The sequence below is a fragment of the Platalea leucorodia genome, assembly GCF_965183815.1.
Source record: "Platalea leucorodia genome assembly, chromosome: 3".
Lineage (NCBI taxonomy): Eukaryota > Metazoa > Chordata > Aves > Pelecaniformes > Threskiornithidae > Platalea > Platalea leucorodia.
Window position 1 is genome coordinate 63,000,398 of NC_138825.1, and position 20,982 is coordinate 63,021,379.

At 34.7% G+C, this 20,982-nt stretch overlaps 1 protein-coding gene across 15 annotated transcripts in view; it reads left to right on the forward strand.

Annotated features, from left to right (window-relative positions):
• Positions 1-20,982, forward strand: part of REPS1 (RALBP1 associated Eps domain containing 1) — a 69,128-nt gene that overhangs the window by 35,529 nt on the left and 12,617 nt on the right. For 7 of the 15 annotated variants that reach the window (XM_082306535.1, XM_082306540.1, XM_082306537.1 and 4 more), the window contains 8 exons: positions 729-856; positions 1,341-1,503; positions 1,812-1,875; positions 2,737-2,891; positions 8,261-8,400; positions 13,176-13,256; positions 16,352-16,439; positions 17,281-17,382. In XM_082306535.1, the coding sequence (XP_082162661.1) occupies positions 729-856; positions 1,341-1,503; positions 1,812-1,875; positions 2,737-2,891; positions 8,261-8,400; positions 13,176-13,256; positions 16,352-16,439; positions 17,281-17,382 (921 nt within the window). The remainder of the gene's footprint in view (positions 1-728; positions 857-1,340; positions 1,504-1,811; positions 1,876-2,736; positions 2,892-8,260; positions 8,401-13,175; positions 13,257-16,351; positions 16,440-17,280; positions 17,383-20,982) is intronic. The other 8 variants (XM_082306545.1, XM_082306543.1, XM_082306538.1 and 5 more) reach the window with 6 other exon arrangements.

Consider the following 20,982-nt stretch of genomic DNA (forward strand, 5'->3'; position numbering starts at 1 on the left):
TTATTTTAATATTAAGACATTGAACATCGGCAGTACTTCAGAAGTAGATTATAGCAAGGCACTGGGTGAATCTCAATTATTGTGTTCCAGATAGTTAATACATAGCAGATGTCAGCACTCTATATGGATGCCTTTTATTATTCTTGGACTGTTTCTAAGCAACTGAGTTAAGTTAGTCTAGAAATAATTCAGGGGAAAAAAATTATCTATGCCAAAAAGCCTGATTCTTAAGAGGAATTTCCAAGGCTTTGTTCTTTGAATGGCAAACTAAAACCTAAAAAAAGAAAAAAAACCTAATAATAATGATGATAAAGTTGCATGCTAATATCATATGCCACTTTTAAATAGCTATTTGTTGATGCAAGTGTTGCTCATTTCAATTACGTGAAAATGTGGACTATTAACTCATTCAAAACCCACTAAATGGGTAAAACCCAATTTACATTTTACACATTGCAATAAGCTCATTCCTCACTTCTGTCTTTTTAGTACAGATTTAAACTGACGTAATGTAAAAATCTACAGGAGTGAATTGTCAGGAGGTGAACTTGGTGACCTTCGTGCAATTTGGTTTTCATTCTCTTCAGCATTCTACAAGTGTCTGTCTACCTGACAGGAGCATGCGTTTCAGGATTTTTTTTTTTTTTTTTGACTGCTTTCCATATCCATACTTCTTACTCAGTTTTCAAGGTTGTCTTTTGAAAAGGAAATGTTTCTTCTACTTTCAGGCTCATCTACTTCTAGTGATCCCATATGGTCTGGCCATTCACCACCACCCCATCAAGAAAACTGGGTCAGTTTTGCAGATACCCCACCAACCAGTGCTCTTTTAGCCATGCATCCTGCTTCTGTCCAGGTGTGACACTTTATTGGTGTTTGATTTGCTTCATTCAGATTGATGTTGCAATCGTTTCATTTTTTCTTTTCTTTTTCTTTATATAATTTTCATTGCAGATGTTTACTGTGTATCTGTGCTGTAGTCTGTTCAGTGCTATTTACCCAACAGATACTTGTTTCATTGAGTTGACTTCATTTGGAATGATTAACTGAAAGCTACTAATTTGAAAAATGTCAACAATTATGACTTTAAAACTTGTGTTTAGCTTTTTTGCATATGTGCCATATTTTTTTTCTGCTTACATACCTGCAGCCATTCCTATCCATATGTATCAGTGTGCAAAAATACCGTCATTATCCTATAGATGCAATCTGCTGATAGTTTCCTGCAGTTTTTAAACTACGGCGAGATTTAACTATGCTTTATTTTTTGAAGGCAAGAAGTTGAGAATTCATAGAAGCATTTTAGGTAGATAATACTGAGGAAAAATATTTCATTTCAGGACCAGACAACAGTACGAACTGTAGCATCAGCTACAACAACAAATGAAATTCGTAGGCAATCAAGTAGTTATGATGACCCCTGGAAAATAACTGATGAACAAAGGCAGTATTATGTTAATCAGTTTAAAACCATTCAACCTGATCTAAATGGATTTATACCAGGTAAGTTACTCTTTAAAAAATATAATTGTGGGTGCAGCAGTTCTCTTATAAAGACTTTGTTGTTTATTTAGGTTTGCATACCATTTTGAAGAAAGTTCTGCATTTTATTGATAATGTTCTAGTAAAGTCCAGTGTAATTCAAGAAAGGACTTGAAACTGATTTGCCTGTTTCCTTTGTTTAACCCTAGTACTTAGTGCCATTTTCCCCAAAATCTTTGCTAAATAGCTCATCTCCTTTACCATAACTCTGAGTCTTCTAATGATTTAACTTGCTTTAAATATTAAAAATGGTTGTTGTAATTTTTCAGGATCTGCAGCTAAAGAATTTTTCACTAAGTCAAAACTACCTATTCTTGAACTTTCTCATATTTGGTAAGTGTGATGTGTCTTTATTCGGGATAATTATTTAGAAAGATGACAGCTATCTGGCAGTCGTGTAATAATCTACTTACAAAAAGGTGTTAAGTGAAATTTCACTAGTACTCTAGTATATTCAGTCCTGCTTACATTTATGCCAATATTATTTTAGTGGGCTTTAATGGGTCTAGGCTGGCACTATTTACAAGGCATTTTGAGCTTTTGAAGAAATTTCAAACACTTCAGAGTAAGAGGTAATTTATTTGCATTTTTTTGTAAAAGATGCATTTAAATTTAAATAATTAATTCCTTATCTATGTTTGTTTATTCAAGTCTAAGTTTAAATGAAATGTACAGAGCCAAATATTTTTAAATGTACTTAGTGGGACTTGATGACAAATTAAGCTTTGACTTGGTGCAAGGCTTGTATTTCGTTGTATTCTAGAATTCATGCTGAATCATTGCGTGCCATTAAACAGCTTAGCTTGGCAGATTTGATCTTTCTTTTGGTGTAATGATTTCTAATTCAGGTATTTTCCCATTTAAAATAAATCACATTGCCTCAGCACTATCGTTTCTTTAGTATACTTTGCCACAAATCTGAGGCCAATAATATTGTGTAGTACTGTCTTAAATGAGTTAAAAACCTGGCGAGATAAAAGTGGGTTTAAATGATCTTTAAGCTCTAAGAAATGTTATTAATGAAGGCTCATCTTCTTTGAAGAATAAGGCATGTGGCGTTAATATGAAGTGTTTAATAGGGTAAAATGAACTATAAACTGCATTCTCTGATCTTCCAAGTAGCACAACAGAAGTATGTCTTTTGGAAATAAAATTTCTAAGGTTATTTTATTTATACTAAGTTTTCATTTTTAGGGAACTGTCAGATTTTGATAAAGATGGTGCACTGACACTGGATGAGTTCTGTGCTGCATTTCATCTGGTAGTTGCTAGGAAGAATGGGTATGATTTGCCAGAAAAGTTACCTGAAAGTTTAATGCCCAAACTGATTGACTTGGAAGACTCAACGGGTAAGACATGCTTCAACACAAATTTCGCTATTTTCAAATGATGGTATAGTTAAGGTTACAGTATATCAGCAGATATTTATAGGTTTGTATGAGCATAACACATTAGTCAGTATGAAGTAAAGCAATGTGCAATTTTTAGAAATCTTAATCATTGTTCAGTGCTAATCTGAGCACATACGTATTTCTGTACAGGGAGATGTTATTTAGGAACAGTACACATATTGACTATTACATTTGGAAATACTGCTTGTGTCCTTTAAAGGTTAAGGAAAATGAGATTGTCAGAGTATGGATTTTATTCATGATCAACTATTGTATTCCAGATTCCCAGTCCAGCTATACTTCAAACTTGCTTTCAAATGAATGTGCTTTCTGTTCACCCTCATTTCTGAAAATACAGCATGAGTTTCTAAGTCTTGAAGGTACTTAGAAAATATTCCCAGTTTCAATGCTAGAGGTAGGACTGTGTAGTTTAAAAGTACAGGATCAGTAGCACAGATTTTTTTTTTTTTTTTTTTTAATTCTACTCCTGACTTGATGCAGGATTTATCCTCCGTTGCTTTGGCACCTGGTCTTTCTGTGCATAGTCCTTTACCTTTGGATGCTCCCAGATATACTGTTGAATGTACGAGTTCTGCTTGTTAATATGTACCAAAAACTCAGTCCCATAACTGAAAAGCAAACTACTGTTCCATGTAAAAGTGGTGTTTAAAAGCAGGATGCTTGTGGCCATCTTTCTTTTTTATTTTAAAACAGATAAAGGAAAACTGAATATTTTAAAACTGCTTTATTTAACAAGCAGTCTTTGCTTGGAAAGTCAGGTTATACTGTGGGTTCACAGGTACTATGATTTCCTAGAATTTTATTTCTTTTTACTAAATACTTAAAAGGGGATCTCTTCATACTGTGTTTGTAGGATGTCAAAGACTTTCATCTGACAATTATTGACGAGTTCTTAACCTAGATACTGTGGCTCTTAGTACCTCTGCTTTAATAATTAAACCATTTTTTTGTGGGAGTAACTTGGCTCCTCAAAGAACCTTTCCAACAGCAGGCAGCCACAACTGAAGTGTTTTCAGTATGAATAAGCCTTTTACTGTGATGAAGGCATTCATAAGAAATATCTACAAGTAATTGGGTGAATACCTAGCAAGTGTCTAAAACCTACCCATTCTGTCTATTTTTGTGTTAAGGTGATGGCCAAGCAAAAGTCTTGATAAGAAATGGAGTAAAATTAATTTGTATAAAACATTGATAGTTGTTTTTTTTTTAAAAAAAACCCAACTATATCTGTACCTGATGTTCTACTGCCTTTATTGGTAGTAGATTTCAAGGCTCTTATCGTTTAACTGAAGCTGTCTGAAAACTTTATAAATTGGACATTGTACCAAAAGGTGTTATGTGTGTGTTTATTGTTCTTATTTTACAGGCAACTTTGTTAATATAAAACTTTGTGACTTATTTTCATGAGGTACAAAGTAGTCTTTAAATTTGAGGAAAAACTACTTTTAAAAATAGTAAAAAAAAAAAAAAAAAAAAAAAAAAGTTTTTCCATCTGGTATTAAAGGGAAGTTACCCTGCTCTAGTGAATGTTAAAAGGTTACTGTGCTGAGTAAGCTGTGCTTAAAGAAGAAAAGTTCTTATTGATACTTGATTCTGCTGTTATTAATAGCTACAATGAAAAGTGACAGTTCTTGCAAACTGGTTGAGTTTTATCTAATTAACTAGATCTTTTGTTTGTTTGTTTGTTTGAGCCACCAGTATTGGAAATAGCAAATCTTTTCTAGCACCTAACATGATTTATCACCAAAACTTGTATGTTGAATAAAAAACTTTAGAAGTTATTGACTTGACTGTAGTTTTACTTGTAGTTACAACAGTCCTGCCAATGTACGTTTACTATTTTAATCTAAATTAAAAGTTACTCATAGGTCTATGTGCAGACTAATGTGCATGTTAAATTACGTGGGTTCAACTTAAGGACTGTAAATCAGCCTAGAAAGATGAACCAGTTAAATTTCTCTAATAACTTTTTAGTTTCCATAAAAGCTGTATTTCAATAAAGCTTGCTTCCAACAGCCTTCTCAGAAATAGAAACTGTGAAGTGTGGCACCAGAGTGTCTTTTTGAGTGCACTTTTTTTCATGGGATACAACTTTCTCAACTTTCTCAAAGAAAGAAATGGTTGGTGATCTGCTGACTGAAGCCTCAGTGTGAATAACGTACTTTCAATCTGTTCAAGAAGGTGAATTACTTGAATGTCTTTTTAAACCAATGTGCAAGATGGTTAATTATTTCAAAAATCTTAACACCACCCTTATTAATTCTGTCCTTTTCTTAGCAACTTTCCCCTTGATCTTCCATGCTTCCACTCTGCAATTGAAACTTGCTGTCTCTTTCCATTTTGACTTTTGAACTAGTGGCCAGCAGAAAGAAAACTAACAGAGGGCTCCTGGCACCCTATGTCTCTCTTCAGACAGAGGGAGGGAAAAACTTGTGGTCTGCTCTGGCAGCCTCTCCCTCATCAGCCCCTGTGAATCTATTATATCAACCAACTGCAGGTGTCCCAAACCCGTTAGTATATTGGTCGTGTCTAACATCTGGTTTCATGACCAGGGACATATGTATTTCTCTCACGTGACATAGATGTATTGTATAATGAAGCATTTATATAGTTGGTCATTTTTCCGGTATAGCACTATGCCCCTACAGATTTCTAATAGGAAAAAAATGTTAAATGAAGTGCTAATATCTTTCTGTTCACTAGGGAGAGAAATGAGGTGTTTCAGGTTCTTAGAATAATATGGTAATTCTATGGTATGTTTGGTTTTAGTATTCTGAATTGGATCGTATACTTCAAAGAATTATTTAGATTTCAGCAGCTCCACTTAAGATTTAACAGTGTGTTGTGGTGTTTGTAGATAGATAATGTCAGCTCTTCAGAATGAGCAAGATCTGTGTAAGAACAGCCTGTAGAAGAAAACTGCAGTAAATGAAAATGGGAGTATTAAGTCAGGCAGTTGTACAAATGCTTCTCTAAGTGCTTATACGTTTTATTTTATGAATTGAATACTGTTGGTAGCATCTTCATCTGTCTTGGCAGAATTTATGATCTGCAGCTGAAAAGAGTACTAGTCTCACTTCCTATTATGTAAATAAATGTGAATATTTGCCTTTAAACTCAATTTTATCTCAGTAAAAGCTACCAACCCTTTACAAAACTCAAAGCAAAATTTTCTTCTCTGTGAATTTGGTTTTTGTTTGGGCTGCTGCAACAATGCCATTTCTTTGTAAGAAAAAGAATGTGCCATGCTTTGTGTATTACACAACTTAATTATTTTAACTTAATTACAGGTAGCTGTGTAGTCTATCCACAGCAGTTTTCAGCCTTATCTTTTGACCTTGTGTTTAACACTAATAGTTCAGTTATCTAGTGCACCACCGTTGAAATGAGAATTTTGAGTGTTTTTTTAACACGTTAGAAAATTTTTATTCATATTACACTTCAGAGCAATTGATATTCAGTACGCATTCCCAAAACATTACCACTGGCATATTTTGAACTTAGTATATTATTTTGTGTACAATGACCACAGCATGTCATCTTGGCTACTTGATGACATCATTGCGCCTGTAGATATCAGCTTGATGTAGCGTGTTTTTTATTGCCAGATGCTTTTTGCCTGAAGCAGGTATTAAATGCAGTTTCTCTCTTGAACAATTTGTGAAGCCCTTTTCCCTAAAGGACAGTAGTACAAGATGCTAGGTGCTGGGCACAAGTTTGGGAACATTGAGTCTCAAGCTGATGCCTGGCTATTTACAGGAAGTTTACAAGACCTTTGAAATTTTGATGAGTTACTCATTTGTGTGGCTTTTTTCACATCAGTAGCACCTCAGCCTCCCCTGGCCTCAAGATGGGACAATTAATTTCTTTCTGGACTTCAGTGTTTTGGCTATTCTTTTTAGGCTCTGACTCTTGCTGTCCCCAGCACCACTTTGGAGACAATAACAGATTGTTACTGGTTTTCAAAGGTGCAGTTAGTCACCGTTGACTATTCAAGTGTTTCCAGTTCAAACTTCTTGTTGGTGCCAGTTTTATGCCACCGTACATACATGCCTCCTCCACTCCCACAAGCCACACATCTCAGTTTGACACTGGATTTGTTATGAGTTTCTTCTGGAAGACAGCAGACTGAATATTGAGCTGTCGTAGTGGAAGAGCAGGCTGCAGAGTTCAGCTCTTCAGGAGCATGAAACCAATCCTTTTCATAAATTTTAATCAGTTTTTGGTACAGTGTGTCACGCTTTCTTGTGGCAGTTGTCTTCAATCACATATCTATCAAGCAGTCCTGTTAAATGGTAATTTAATTAAGCCATCTTTCCTCTTGTGCAGTATTTTGTCGTGTTCAGAGTTTTAATTCTTCGGACTACAAACGTCTTGTTAATACGTCTAGCTACTTATCAGTCACTCTTTCAACTGTTCCTGACGTTATACATTTGTAATCTGAACTTCATTTTTCAAGGCTTTCAAGGCATTGCTTTAGCTTGTGTTGTGTTATCTAGCAAAATAGAAGACACTGTAAGCAGGATTTTCCTGTGTTACGCAGAATGCTTAATCTGCTGTTCAGATTTACTTTACCCAATTCTCTTATAGTTTGAACAGAACAAAAATAAGTGTGCTGCATCATGAAAATTTGTACAACTCTGAAGGAGTGTTTCTGCAAGGGACTGTACTTGCTGAAAGCTCAGAGAAAACTGAAATAACAGTAATAACATAAATAACAGTAAATGTACAGTTGCAATGTGACAGCTGCTAGACTTGTTCAATTTGCAAAATGTAGTGAATGGAAACACTGTTGTTTTAGTAAGGAGGCTTAAAACTTAAAATATTCTTTGGGGGATAATCTAAGGGAATGGTTTTCTTCATCTCTGTTTTCATATTTTTGGTTTGTGTTTGCATTGATACACTGGTTTTGTTTTAACCTTTCATAAAAGGAGGTATTTTATTCTGTAAGATAAACTTCTTGGTGCTGGATTTAATAAACATTAGTGTGAAGTTATTTTCTCATGATGTAAGAAGGAATTATATTTATTTCTACATGTAATCAAAATCTGAAAATGCTATCTAAAAGCCAAAGTACCAGGAGATAGTATGGTACAGAGTAATCTTCAAAGTCCAATTTTCAGAAAGATCCTCAAAATAAGAGTAGCACCTGATAAATAGTGTATTTGACTTGAATGAGTGTTTTTTGTCTGTTGCTAAGTATTTACTTGGAAGAGATGAAACCAAAGGGTACTTTGCACTTTCCATGAGATGTGAGCAGCTCTTCTGAGAATAAACTGAATGCAATGCATGATTTTGGTTTATAGTGATTCCTGTCATTTCAGAAGTTGGGGAACAGACTGGTGAGGTAGGTTACTCCAGCTCTCCAGCAGAAGCGCCTCCAAGCAAGTCTCCATCAATGCCATCCCTAAACCAGACCTGGCCAGAATTGAATCAGAGCAGTGAGGTTAGCATTTTTATTTAAGAGTTATTTCATTGTCAGTCAATAACTAAATTGTGTATGCATCCATGATTCGTCATAAGTGGACTGTTGATCACAAATTGTGAAAAAGCTAGCAGGACAATAGACACAGGAAGGTTCTGCACATGTTAAGTTGTAAAAAAGGTAATGTTTTCCTTCTGATTTTTCTGTCTCCTTGTGAGATGAGCTACCACTTAAAATGTTGTAAGCTTTATATTAATTTATATTATAAATTTATTTATAAGCTTTATATTAATCACAGAATGATCTCATAGCATTTATTGGAAAAGTTGAATTCACTCCTGATTTTTTCATTTAGGGTGGGTTTTTGGTCGGGGTTTTTTGTTACCTCTAAAGGGCTCTTATAGCTAACACTTTTGCAAAACTTCAAAATAAATTTCTGACGGATCTGGACATTAAGAGTTATTTCTGGAGATGAATTTACCCTGAAATATAAAATATGTCACCAGTCATATAGAGAAGTCATAGCTCTAGGTTTGTTTCAGAAGCAAAGACTCAAAGTTGAATCTGAAGCCAGCCATTAGCTAAATTGGTTTAGTGGTGGACTTGGCAGTGCTAGGTTAACGGTTGGACTCGATGATCTTAAGGGTCTTTTCCAATCTAAATGCTTCTATGATTCTATATTTGCTATATAAGCAGTCTTAGATAGTAAAGCTGTATTTTGTCAGAATTTGAAACTGAAGTTACCAAAGAGGATTTTTTATATTTTTTTTCCCCACAAATATCCATTGTTTAAAAAGCCTATAAGGGATTGATTCCTAGAGTTTTTCTTATTGCTCTGTTTTAACATTTTTGCCTTTGACTTAGAATAAACCAGTGTTTTATTCTAAGAGCTACTTCAGAGACTCAAATTCAGAGTCTCTGAAGTCAGAGTTCCTGACAGCAGCCATACTACAAAGATGATGTAGGCTTATTTTTCGTTATAAAGGGAAGAAAAAGGGAAAACCATTGAAATTATTTTTTGAAAACTTTTTCATTTAATAGTCGGAGACTCTCAAGAAAAATCTAAAACTTGCTTTAACATCTGAGATAGTTGTGTCAGTAACTGAGTATTATCTTACCTGCTTCTGTTATTGAAAGAATTGTTTGCGGCTTTCTTCTTTCTTTGTTAGACTTCAAGTGAATAGAAGATTGGTAGTAGAAGATTTAGACAAACCAAAGGAGAGTCAGTAGGAAACAGAAAATAAGCAAATTCTTAGGATTAAAGTTAGGAGCAGAGGAAATGTTCTTCCTCTGTTGGGAGGAAGGACTTTGTAAAGTCTGCTGTTCTTCTTAAGGGCAAATGCTAGCCTCACAGTGATGTCCTTACCAAATAAAAAATGTAGGAAATGATTTAGTGATTCTTAGTTGTTCTGTTTGACAGAGTGACTCTTAGACTGTTGGTAGGGAGCTATGTTTTAGAAGGGAGGTGAGCAGATATTCAGTTATTGCTAAAAAGCTGTTAATGTCTGCAACTGTATTAAAATTTGCTTTGATACATTGCCTCATGTTTGCAATAAAGGTTTAATAAGCTAATCATTTGGTAAGCTGCATCATAGTTGAACAGATTCGTCAGTGTCCAATGCAACTCAAACCAATTGAATAGAGTAATTGCAGTAGCGGAACAAAGTTAATGACAATTCTCTGTCAGCCAAAATCTTGTCTTACAAAACTGACTTTGCCTATTCAGATAGATAATGTGTTGTTTTTTTTTCTGAAAATCTATTAAAACTTCAAGAGGTTTGGAAAAATTCTCAAACTAAATATACTACCAGCTACTAACTATACTAAAATGAGAGTTGAACATTTATTAAATGTTTTTTGTTCTAACACAAAGGAATTTCTGATTTTTCAGCTATATTGCTGTGCATGCTTCTTGCTCCTCAGCATTTTCTTTTCAACACGAGTCAGGTCAAAGTCCTCAAGGTTTTAATGCCATGAAAAAATTTCTGGTATTACTGCAGGCACCAGTCTAATTGTTTCCTGTTTGAACCTCTTATAACTGTCATGAACAAATGAATTGCTTGAAAAAGCTATGCATCTTTGTATCATCTGCCTTTCCAGGCAGTTTCATCGCCATTAGTTTCAAAACTGTTGGTTACTCTGTTCTTTCTAGCTCATAGTTGATTTTTAGACTCCAGTTGCCAGGCTCAGTTACTGTAAGCCCACTAGTACAGATCACGGCATCAATCTCAAACTTCACAATAAAGAGCACCATGAAAATCCACGTAACTCTGGATACTACATGCTTCATCTTTCTCACTTCAGACATCTTTTTAATCCAGTCTGAAGTCTGAGCGCTAAGTTCTGAGAGCTTTAAAAAAAATTGAAAAGCCTACTAAATTTTTGTTGAAAACAATCTAGTGTCATATGGTCATATTAGCTTTGACACAGATACGGAGACTTGCTTTTGAGTTCACAACCGTTACACCTTGTTTCAAATGTCTTGGTGTTCTTTTAGTAACAGTTCAGGTTGCTGTGAGTTTTAGTTTCTAGTAATTAACCTTTTGAAAGTATTTTTGAAACGTTTTTGCAAGTCTAGAAGACAAGTATTTTAGTCTCAGCTAGTAGGAGTTTTATCTTAGCAAATCAGTTGTATTGTCAATGCTCTTAAACCTTACACAGAGTTTAAGATGCAGTCCAGTAGATCCTTAATATATGTAGCTTTCTATTAACCAGGGAATTAGCAGTAACTAGCTTCTGGTAGTATCTCAGGATGGAGCACAAATAGCATACTCCCTAGAGCAGCCGGGAGGTGTTGGTGTTCATTTGTCTGTGCCCAGCTAGGGAGCTTGAGGACAAGTAATAAATGTCCTGCAATTTGGCTCCAGAGGAGTAGAATAAGAGGTAAATTCAGCATCCATCTCTAAAAAATAATATTTTAGCATTGATCTTAACTATAACATAGATGCTTTATGCCTTTATGGAAGTTTTGAAAAATTAAGAAACCATATTTCTGCAATCAAATGGTCTGCTTGCCAGTCTCACAGGTAACTTTGAAGCCACTGGCCAAATCAAGTTTGAAAGAGTAGTGGTAGTCCTAAAATAAATATTAATGCGTGTTTCATGAAAATGAGCAGCTGTGTAAATGCAAGAGGCCAAATCAGGGGAAAGGCTGGCAGAACTTGACCCTGAAGTCTCTGACTCAGTACAAACCAGCTCACTGAACAGGTTTGTATAGCTTCAGACTACTTGCAATGCTGCCCCTTCGTGCAGGGGTGGAATGACACAGAGATGAACTGCTTAATACAGGGAGTGGGACAGAACAGTTAGCAAGGGAAACCTTCCTTCCTTACTAAAAAGGTTTGGTTAGATTCTGTCCATAAAGGGGGTAGTTTTGTCTGGTTAAAAAAAAACCAAACCAAAACAAACCACCAAAGCAAAACAACAAAACAAACAAACAAAACCCAAAACAAAATGAAAAAACCAACAACAACAAAAAAGGGGAAAAAAAACCACCTCAAAAAAACCCATATGAACACTATCCTATAATCTTTGCCTTAATTTAAAGTTTGAAATGAGGAGATAAGGCTCTGTCTCTACAAGGAGCAGCACCATGCAGGAATCCACTTACAAATTCAGTTAATCTTTTTCTGAATTTAATTTCAGCGGATTGAAAACAGTTATTTAGGAAGGTGCATAAAGAGTTATTTGTGAAATAACTGTTTTAAACTAGGTTCATATATGGGCCATTCACTGAATGTAGCTCGGCATAGAGGAGCACATGAGAGTAGGTTGACTAACACCATATAGTTTGTCCTGTATGTTCTAGAAGCATTTACATTGATTTGCCTGTAGAGGTGGGACAGGAATATTGGTTTGTTTTCACAACTATGCTAACATAATTTTTATCAAATTTTCTGAGCACTAAAAATTTCGTATTTGTAATTTTTGTTGTAGTGTTTGAAACTTGGTTAATATTTACTTGTTGTTTTACCAAAATAACAAGTTTAGCATTCCTGTTGTGATTTGTAATCTGGTTTCTGGATCACAGGCTAATTTTATGTACTTTGGTACTTTGTTGATCCAGTTGTGGCTGTAGCTTGACTTACTAATCATGAGGACTCCTGACAACCATGTATTGATACAGCATGCCTATATCTTATAAAATTGTTCAGAGATTGACTTATTTGCTTTTAGCAATCAGCAGTATGTTTGAATTTAATTCTTTGCCTTGTCAGTGATTTAGACTTGTAAAAATACTCTTTTACAGCATAGAATCACTTCTCAGAGGTTGCACTGGCAAGCTGAACTGGTGTAATTGGAGTATTCTGCTCAGTGTTTATTTGTCTGAGATATTGTAAGAAAATCAGCATTTATGAAATATGTTTGAAACTCAGCAGCTACAAAGCTGAGGAACCTTTCTGTGAATTTTATAATTACAAATACACACAACATGTGGCACTGATTTTATCTTTACAGTATTTGAATGACTTAACCAGTTTTTTTTTTAATTTTTATGACTTTCATTGGCAAACATGAACTCTGAAGGTATTTCTGTATTGACTGCGCACCTGTATCTTCATTATGAAATGTGAATGTAAAGATTAATATTGACAGATTACAAACTTGGTTGCACAAGAATCTCAGACTGAAATAGAAATACTTAATGTGTATTAGTGTGCTTTCCAAGTCAAGTACTGTCCAGTGCAAATATAGTACTTTCCAGTGCAACCTCCGAACTACTATGCTAAATCTCCTCAGTGATCTTTTACTCCCATCTTTCTTATCATGCTGACTTCTCTCCTCTGTCTGTTCAGCAGTGGGAGACATTTAGCGAACGCTCTTCAAGCTCACAAACTCTGACCCAATTTGATTCTAACATTGCACCAGCTGATCCTGTAAGTCAATCACTTAGCTTGCTTGTTTGAAATTAATTTTATTAACACTGAATTTCCATTCATTGTATTTAGCTGTTATGCATGATTCCATGGACTGCTTTTTGGGGAATGGTGGCAGGCTTAATTTTTTTTGCTTATTTTAGGAATATAAATTTTCTAGTACTGCTCATGTTTAAGATCTAAGTGTAAAGAATGCTTTTTTCCCTTGATTTTGGTATAATACAACACTGCTATCAAAACCTGTACTACACAAAGTATTTAAACATAATGTTTTTTTGAAAATATTTAGAAGTTAATGCAAGGGCCCCTCCCAGTGATAAACCAGTCCTGTTTTAGATTGTCTTCAGTGGTGTTCTGTTTTTTTCGAGTTGCAGAGCTTGATTTGCACAAACTCTTAGGAGTTGACAATGCCAACTTCACTGAAAAAACTACTGGGCTTTAATGGGTGTGGTATTTCATACTCCTAATGTTTTCACCAAGTTACTTCCTATTAATAAGGCTTTTAGTATTTCTTCAGTTAAACCTGTGATGTTCTAATGCTTTACTCAGTGAGGAGTGCTCTGAAGGATTACGTAGTTAAATATCTTGCCAAGTTTGGGAGCCAGAAATTCACTACAGTGTTTCAAGTTCTGCTGGTTTTAAACTTCACAGCATGTGACATTGAAGCAGTTCTGAAATGCATTAAAATTACTTCAGTATTTAGCTGCTGCTTTCATGCTGCTTTTCTTACAGATTTAATTACCACTGTTAGTGTCCATTTTAATTTAATTAATTACAGTGCTAGTGTCCATTTGACTATATAACAAAATATAATAGGTATACATAATATGCATTTAACTGCTTTTAGTAGTAAGTGGGTCACTTCTGAAAAGATATAATACATAAATATACACACATTTTAAATATGTCAGTATTCCCCTCTTGGAGTTTACACTGCTATTTATGTGGAAGTAGCATTTCTAGATGCTGGAAGCTAGAATTCAAACTGCACTGTTCCCTGTGCTCAGAATTGCCCTTAGTAAACATTCAAAACAAATGAAAATGTCATACCTAAAGTGAAAACCACCCCTTTTTCATCTTGAGAGAGACTTTTTTTGGTTTAAATGTATTATATTTTTGTTTTAATGAAGTAAACATGATGGAAATCAGTTTATAGTTGTTTCTCACTGTGTATAATTGCTTGACAGTAAAGAGCTATCACTGTCTTGTTTCCACAGTAAGATAGTAATTTATTTTTACACAAAATTAGTAAATGACAGAAATCCGAAGTTTGAAATTTTTCCCCATATGTTGATAATCTAAAAAATAGAACAGTGATATATGGAAAACTCATATATAGCCATATATATGTTTGTGTATGTGTGTGTGTATGCATGTGTGTATAAACAGAAATTCAATAGAAATACAAAAAAAAAATACTAGGAGATCACATTCTTGAGTTGTTTTGTTACAATGCTTGTAGTTGAGACAAATTTTAAAGAATGGTGAGCATCTTTGATGCTTGCTAAGGTAACAGGCTTTGGGAACAGATACTCAGACTCTTTATTTTCATATGAAAATAAGAACAAATGACAGCAAATTTTCAGTGGCAGTGTGCAGACTTCTTATTTTACCAGTCTCAACAGTGATGCATAGGACTGATGTATTGAACAACTCCTGCTTTCCCAAAGGAAAGAATCAGCTTTCTCTAGCAGTGCTTAATAGCTAACTAGAGTAAATTCATAGACAAGTTCTTTTCTCTTTTTTGTTGGAAAAGCATCTGCTTTGGAGGTAAAAGATAAGTGGAAAGAGTAAAACAGTACATTCATGCCCTGGCATAGGAACATAATTTGCCTATTGTAAGTGAAAGTTGGTAACATGTTAAGTTGTTTTGTGTAAAATTAGATTTATGATCTGAATTAATACATTATATAGAAACCCATTTAACTGTTTGAGATGTGATTTTCGTAGTAGCTGCACATTAGATTACAGCAGAGGACTGAAGTAGCTACAGCAAGAGTGATCTTTGCATGATAATCCCCTTACATGGGGAAAAGAGTGCAACATATTTTAAAGTGATAACTATTCCTAAAAGCCTGGTGCGACAAGATTGTTTGAGCTGTGACTAGAAAGTGGTTTTAAAAGCCTATATTTGCAACAAGAGTAGTGCAAGTCAGTTTAAACAGTTTTAGAAAATATTAATGTAAATGTATTATGCTTGGTGAAATTGATCTACTTGAGTAGTCAGAACAGATTAAATTTCTGATACAAGGGTAGCTTTGCAACTTCTTGTTATTTCTAAGGACAGAATATAATCTGGGATTTTTTTCTGTGCTGTAATTGTCCCACCTATTAATATATTCTGACTAGAGATGACAGTAAGAAAAACTCAAACAGCTATGTCCGTATTTTAGGTTACTTGTGAACAAACAAAAGTTTTGAGTGGTTTTTTTTAAGCTATCTATGCTGTCTCCAAACCAAATGGAAAGGGCTGTCTGTTAAGTACATTAAAATGGAGTCCCTTGTCTGAACTACAAAGAAAATGCCTAAGTGGGAGGTCAGCATCTCTCTAGAGATATAATCCATAGGGTTTATTATAGTAAAGTTTAGAAGATTTTACTATTTAAAAGATTCATGAAACTATTTGCGTTAAACTACTACAAAGTACCCATTTTATAGAGAATTACTCATACTATTTAAAGAGGCCATAACTTACTGAGACATCGTAAGTAAAGCTGAGGAGTGGGGTTTTGAAATTTTTTTTTTCTCTTTTTTTGAAGATGCACTTGAAGTAACAGATACCTGGTATGCCAAAAATGGTGGAAAGCTGGTAAAATTCAGGTCCTATTTACAATGCAGTAATCTATGCAAACATTTCTAGTGCCCTTTTAAAGTAGTATGCTAGGTTACACCTTATAAATCATTAGAGAAACTTCAGCTTACAAAGCTTTGGTTTTATGGGTATATTCAATTCAACGTGTTAAAAAAAAAAAAAATTAAATTTATGAAATTTTGTTTAGAAATGGCATTTGGCATGGTGTCAGAGACTCTTAACAGAACAATTTAAAACTAGAAAAAATAAAATTAACATCACTTAACTCTCATCTCCTCCACAGGACACTGCAATTGTGCACCCAGTTCCCATAAGAATGACTCCAAGCAAAATCCACATGCAGGAAATGGAGCTTAAAAGAACTGGAAGTGGTAGGGTATTTTCTCTTGCTAATGAGGAAGGTTTTGTAAAATTAGAGTTGGCTTTGCTTCCCTAAACATGCTGACTTTTTTTCTTCTCTTCAGATGAATGTATCTGGAGTTGTAACCAGCATAATTAGTGAGATTCTCTGAGTTAAGAATTAGAGTACTGTTCAGATAAGAGTTTGATTTGGGCATTTGCTACAGTGAGGATTTCACCACCTATGGGAGATCATTGCTTGGAGTAGTTCAGGAGCATCATGATATAGATTTGATTTGCATCTCCAGGAGAATGTCTGCGTTTCCTTATTAAATACTGAAGGAGACTGTGAAGATGGAAGACATAGCCTGCACTGATAAAGCTTGTTCTACTGTGGTCAGAAATACTGAGTTTATTATTTTGAAACTTGACAGCATTTGGGAATGTTGGCAGGCTTTTTTTTTTCTTTAATAAAAATAAGCAAGCTGGTTTGATAATTTTCCTTGAAGAACAGTGGAGTCTCAATTTACAGTTGCATCCCAATATGCCAGTGTTTCCTAAAGTCATGTAACTCATGCACAGTCTTCAGCATATGAGAATAAACAAGTATCCACAACACATTTCTTTGACAATTTCCTTAGCTTTGCAAATAGGTAGATTCCCAACTCTTAACACTGAGAAATAGAAATAATGCTATTACAATGTAAAACTTCAAAGTTAAAATAATTCATACACCAAAAGTGTTAAAATAAAACAATTTTAGTCTTTAGTGCAGCACTTCAGATAAGGGCAGAAAACTAATGTAAAGCTTTGGCATCAGAAGTAAAGGCTAGTTTGAATACATTTGTTTATTAGGCTTGTTTTTCCATCTAGATCATGCTAACCCTACTAGCCCACTACTTGTGAAACCACCTGATCTCCCAGAAGAAAACAAAATGAGTTCATCTGTAAAATTTACAGCTGCAAATACAGTTAGTAAGTATCAAAGTACTTTCTGATCTCATTTTTTATATTATGCAAAGTGTAGATCTGATACATTCTTCAGTGAATGAAAACCTGGTAGATAACAGCAGCTCTAAAATGAGATAAACTTGCCCTAAGAATAGAGATATTTTTGATATGAAGTATATTTTAGAAGTAGTAATTAAGAAAGTTCTACTGATGTCACTGGAGATGTTTTCCTGCCATGTGTGTTCTAAAAAGTTCATTTTTGTCAGCTCTTTTCCATCTTCCTATTTTCTCTTTTAATCTTAGGATGAGAAATTTAAATGTATGGAAAGTGAAATTGACTAAGTAGCATTTGATTCTACTTTCTCAGAACTGTGTAACAACATGTTTTCTGAAGAGTGGAAAACCTGTTGACCACAAAGTTTTAAGGCACTTCTCATCTGGTTTAGCTACTAAGAAAATGCGATAGACCTCTAGATTTCTTTTTTAGGTACAGCTTTTCAAGTGTTTATTTGCTTCTAATAGCCTTTTTGATTTTCAGAATCTCCTGTGTCCAGAACATTTTGCATTATTTTGGTTTGATTAGTCTACTTCTCTAATATTGAGACATGTCCCAGATTATATGTAGCCTGAATGAATCTCTGGAGTCTGTTTCTGACATCTTTTGTTTTCTTTAAGCTGAGAACTTTTCTTCAGTGAAAATAAGGTTTGAAGAACTCATTACTTTGAGTCCTTTGCTGTGCAGTGTTAAGACAGAAGTATTTTGGTTAGTTTGTAATACAGGAGTAATTTAGAAGGTGCCTTTTTGCAACGTGTTTTGGTTTTCCTCATGAACTCTGTTTCAGTGGCACTCTTCGTTCTGAGCAGTGTCTTGAGCCTATCTGTCTTTTTCAAGCAGAGCTCTTTTTACTGGATAGTCTTTTGATGCAAAAGAAAGAATGAGCAAATATGCTCTTTTAGTGGGGAAACTACTACTATATGCAGGATCTAAGTTCTAAGAGCCCTTCTGTACTCCTTTTTCCTTATCCAGGTATAGCTTAACCTTTGATAAAGGGCCTGTAACTGTAATTATACCAAGAAGCATTTGATCCTCAGAGGAAGAATGTAGCGAAATAAAACAAACCTCATTGCAGTTTTATATAAAGTCACCCTGTAGTACCTCAAACTGTAGTTGTCATGGGATGCCCATCCTTTTTCCAAGGAAATGGCTCTTGTCAGTATCGTAAGTAATTTGGATAGTTAACACCTTTCAGGTGAATCCTGAAGAAATCATTTAATGCAAGCTAACTCTAGAAGATGAATTTCTGATGCTTAAAAACCACTATAAATCTTAACAGGATTTTTTTTTTTTTTTGTGCAGACTTGCTGTCTTGATAATTACATTTCTTTATGTTCTATAGTGTCTTACTTTAATAGTGTATCTGAGCACGTTCTATGCTAAATCAGTGACAATGTCTATAGTGTGCTTCCTTGAGTTATTGGGCTGGGCTCATTTTTCAGTGTTTGCTGTAGTTGTTGTTTAGCTGTGCCAGAATTCATTTGAGAATGGGGAGTGTCAGTCTTAAATTAAGCAAGTGGTTTTGTTTTTGTTTTTTTTTTTTAATATATCGCTGTTTTGGAAGTCTTGTTTCATAAGTGGATATTCTTAAGAACATTTCTTCTAGAATATTTTGTTCATAGGTTCACATGCTTTTTTTCTGCGTTGTACAGAAGAGTTCAGATTTCTTAGTGTTTTATTGATCAAAATTTAGACGCAGGTTGTTACTTCTCATAGTCTACTGTTCATATATCAATAAATTAAAATAGTGTTTGAACTGAGAACCAATGGCGATTTATAAGCATCATCTTGATGTTGAGAAATTAGCATTTTGTCTGTATTTGCCATGCTTTACATCAACAGTAATTCAGCTTGGAAGTTACGAATTTGTAAATAGCAGCTAAGGCCTAAGCCAGGAAGCAGGAACAAGCATTTCCATTGCATGAGATAAGAAAGAAGTCAGTAGACATAGGCACTGCACAATTGTCTTTCTGTGCAAGCTGTGCGATTTGGAACAAAGGAGAGAGGATCCATAACCTCAGAAAGTGATAACTGGAGAAGTTCATCAATAATTCTTCTGATTGCTGGACACCCACCCTGTTGAAACTGTTATTATGCAAGTAAAGATAAAAGCAGCAAAAATAACTGCTGTTTTCCCAGATTGTTTTAAGTTTAAAGCAACATGCTACTTCAATATGTCATTAAGGACAAGTTTGTGAATATGTTATTTTAAACTCCTGCTAAATGATAAAAACAAGATCATGAATACAGCAATTGGAAGGTAAAGATTATCTAAATTACCTTCCTTCATAATGAAATACAGACAAAGCTGGAAACTAACTTGTGTTACTAACATTGAAAAGTAGAAACCTGCCTTCAGGGCAAAAACAATGTTGCAAAAGTCTCTATAGCCTTCATAATAGGAACTTTACCTGACTATCATGCTTATGTTACTGGAAATGCTGAAAAAGGGTTCTGTTAGATTTAAGATCATGTTCAAAGTCATGAGTTTGGATTAGACAATATCAGTGCAGTATGAAGATTACATTTGCTAAGTGACCATCCTTTGCTTTATATAACCATGGGAATTGTTTACTGTCCAAATGTCTTTGAAATTGGTTTAGAAATACTTCTATTATCAGTGTAAACCCAGTAGTTTTGTACTGAAATGATGAAAAACTTTTTTGGTCCAGAAGGGCTTACTCTTTCCTCTTTAGAAGTGTGATTACATGAATTCTTGTTTGACTGGGTTATATTACATCTTGAACAGCTTGAGAAATATACCCAGTACTAGAGATGTTTGGATTGCAGAAAGATTATTTCATTCACCATATAACCAACTTCTGCTTAAAACTTAATTTTCACACGTGACCCTTGAAAACTTAAATGTCATCTCATGGTAGCCATTTCTGTTTCTTTGTTTTAAAGAATGTGTGTATCATTTTTCAGTTCTCTGTAGGCCTCATTGAATAGACACACACCTGTAAATCTGCACAATAACTTTTAATTTAAAATTAACTTGAAATAAGGTATTCCTCAACTGACTGTGCAAGAGGTCAAGCCAACATCACTAGGTAAATGTAGCTGCAGTTTTAAGGGGAAAAAAAAAAGTAACAGGTAAGAATATGCCTTGCTGAACAGGAAAGGCATCTCTGCAGGATTCTTGTCTCTGGGTCCTGGTTGATGTGTCTTGACACTTCTGAAAACTTTAGTGTCCTAGGGGGTTGAAGTAATCCTTTGAGACTGGGTAATTCAGAAAAAAATCTTGATGTTCTTGAGTAGGATTTTCCTCTTTACTGGTAACTAATCGGGTGAGTTTCATTGCTCCAGTGACTTTCCACCTTGAATTGTGCTTTATCGGGTGCTCTGGAATCATCCCTTGTGATAAATTATTGAGAGACGGTTTTCTGTCTACATTCATTCCACACAAATTTTGTGATTTTGGTGAAGACTCCTCATATCTGGGGAAGAAAACTCAAGCTTTGCACAGCTTTTAAGGGTAAAGGTGTCCTTAAGGAAACTGTCTATGTGATGCTGTAATAGCATCTTTCATTTTATAGGTTGCCTTAACCAAAAGCTGAAAGCTTTCA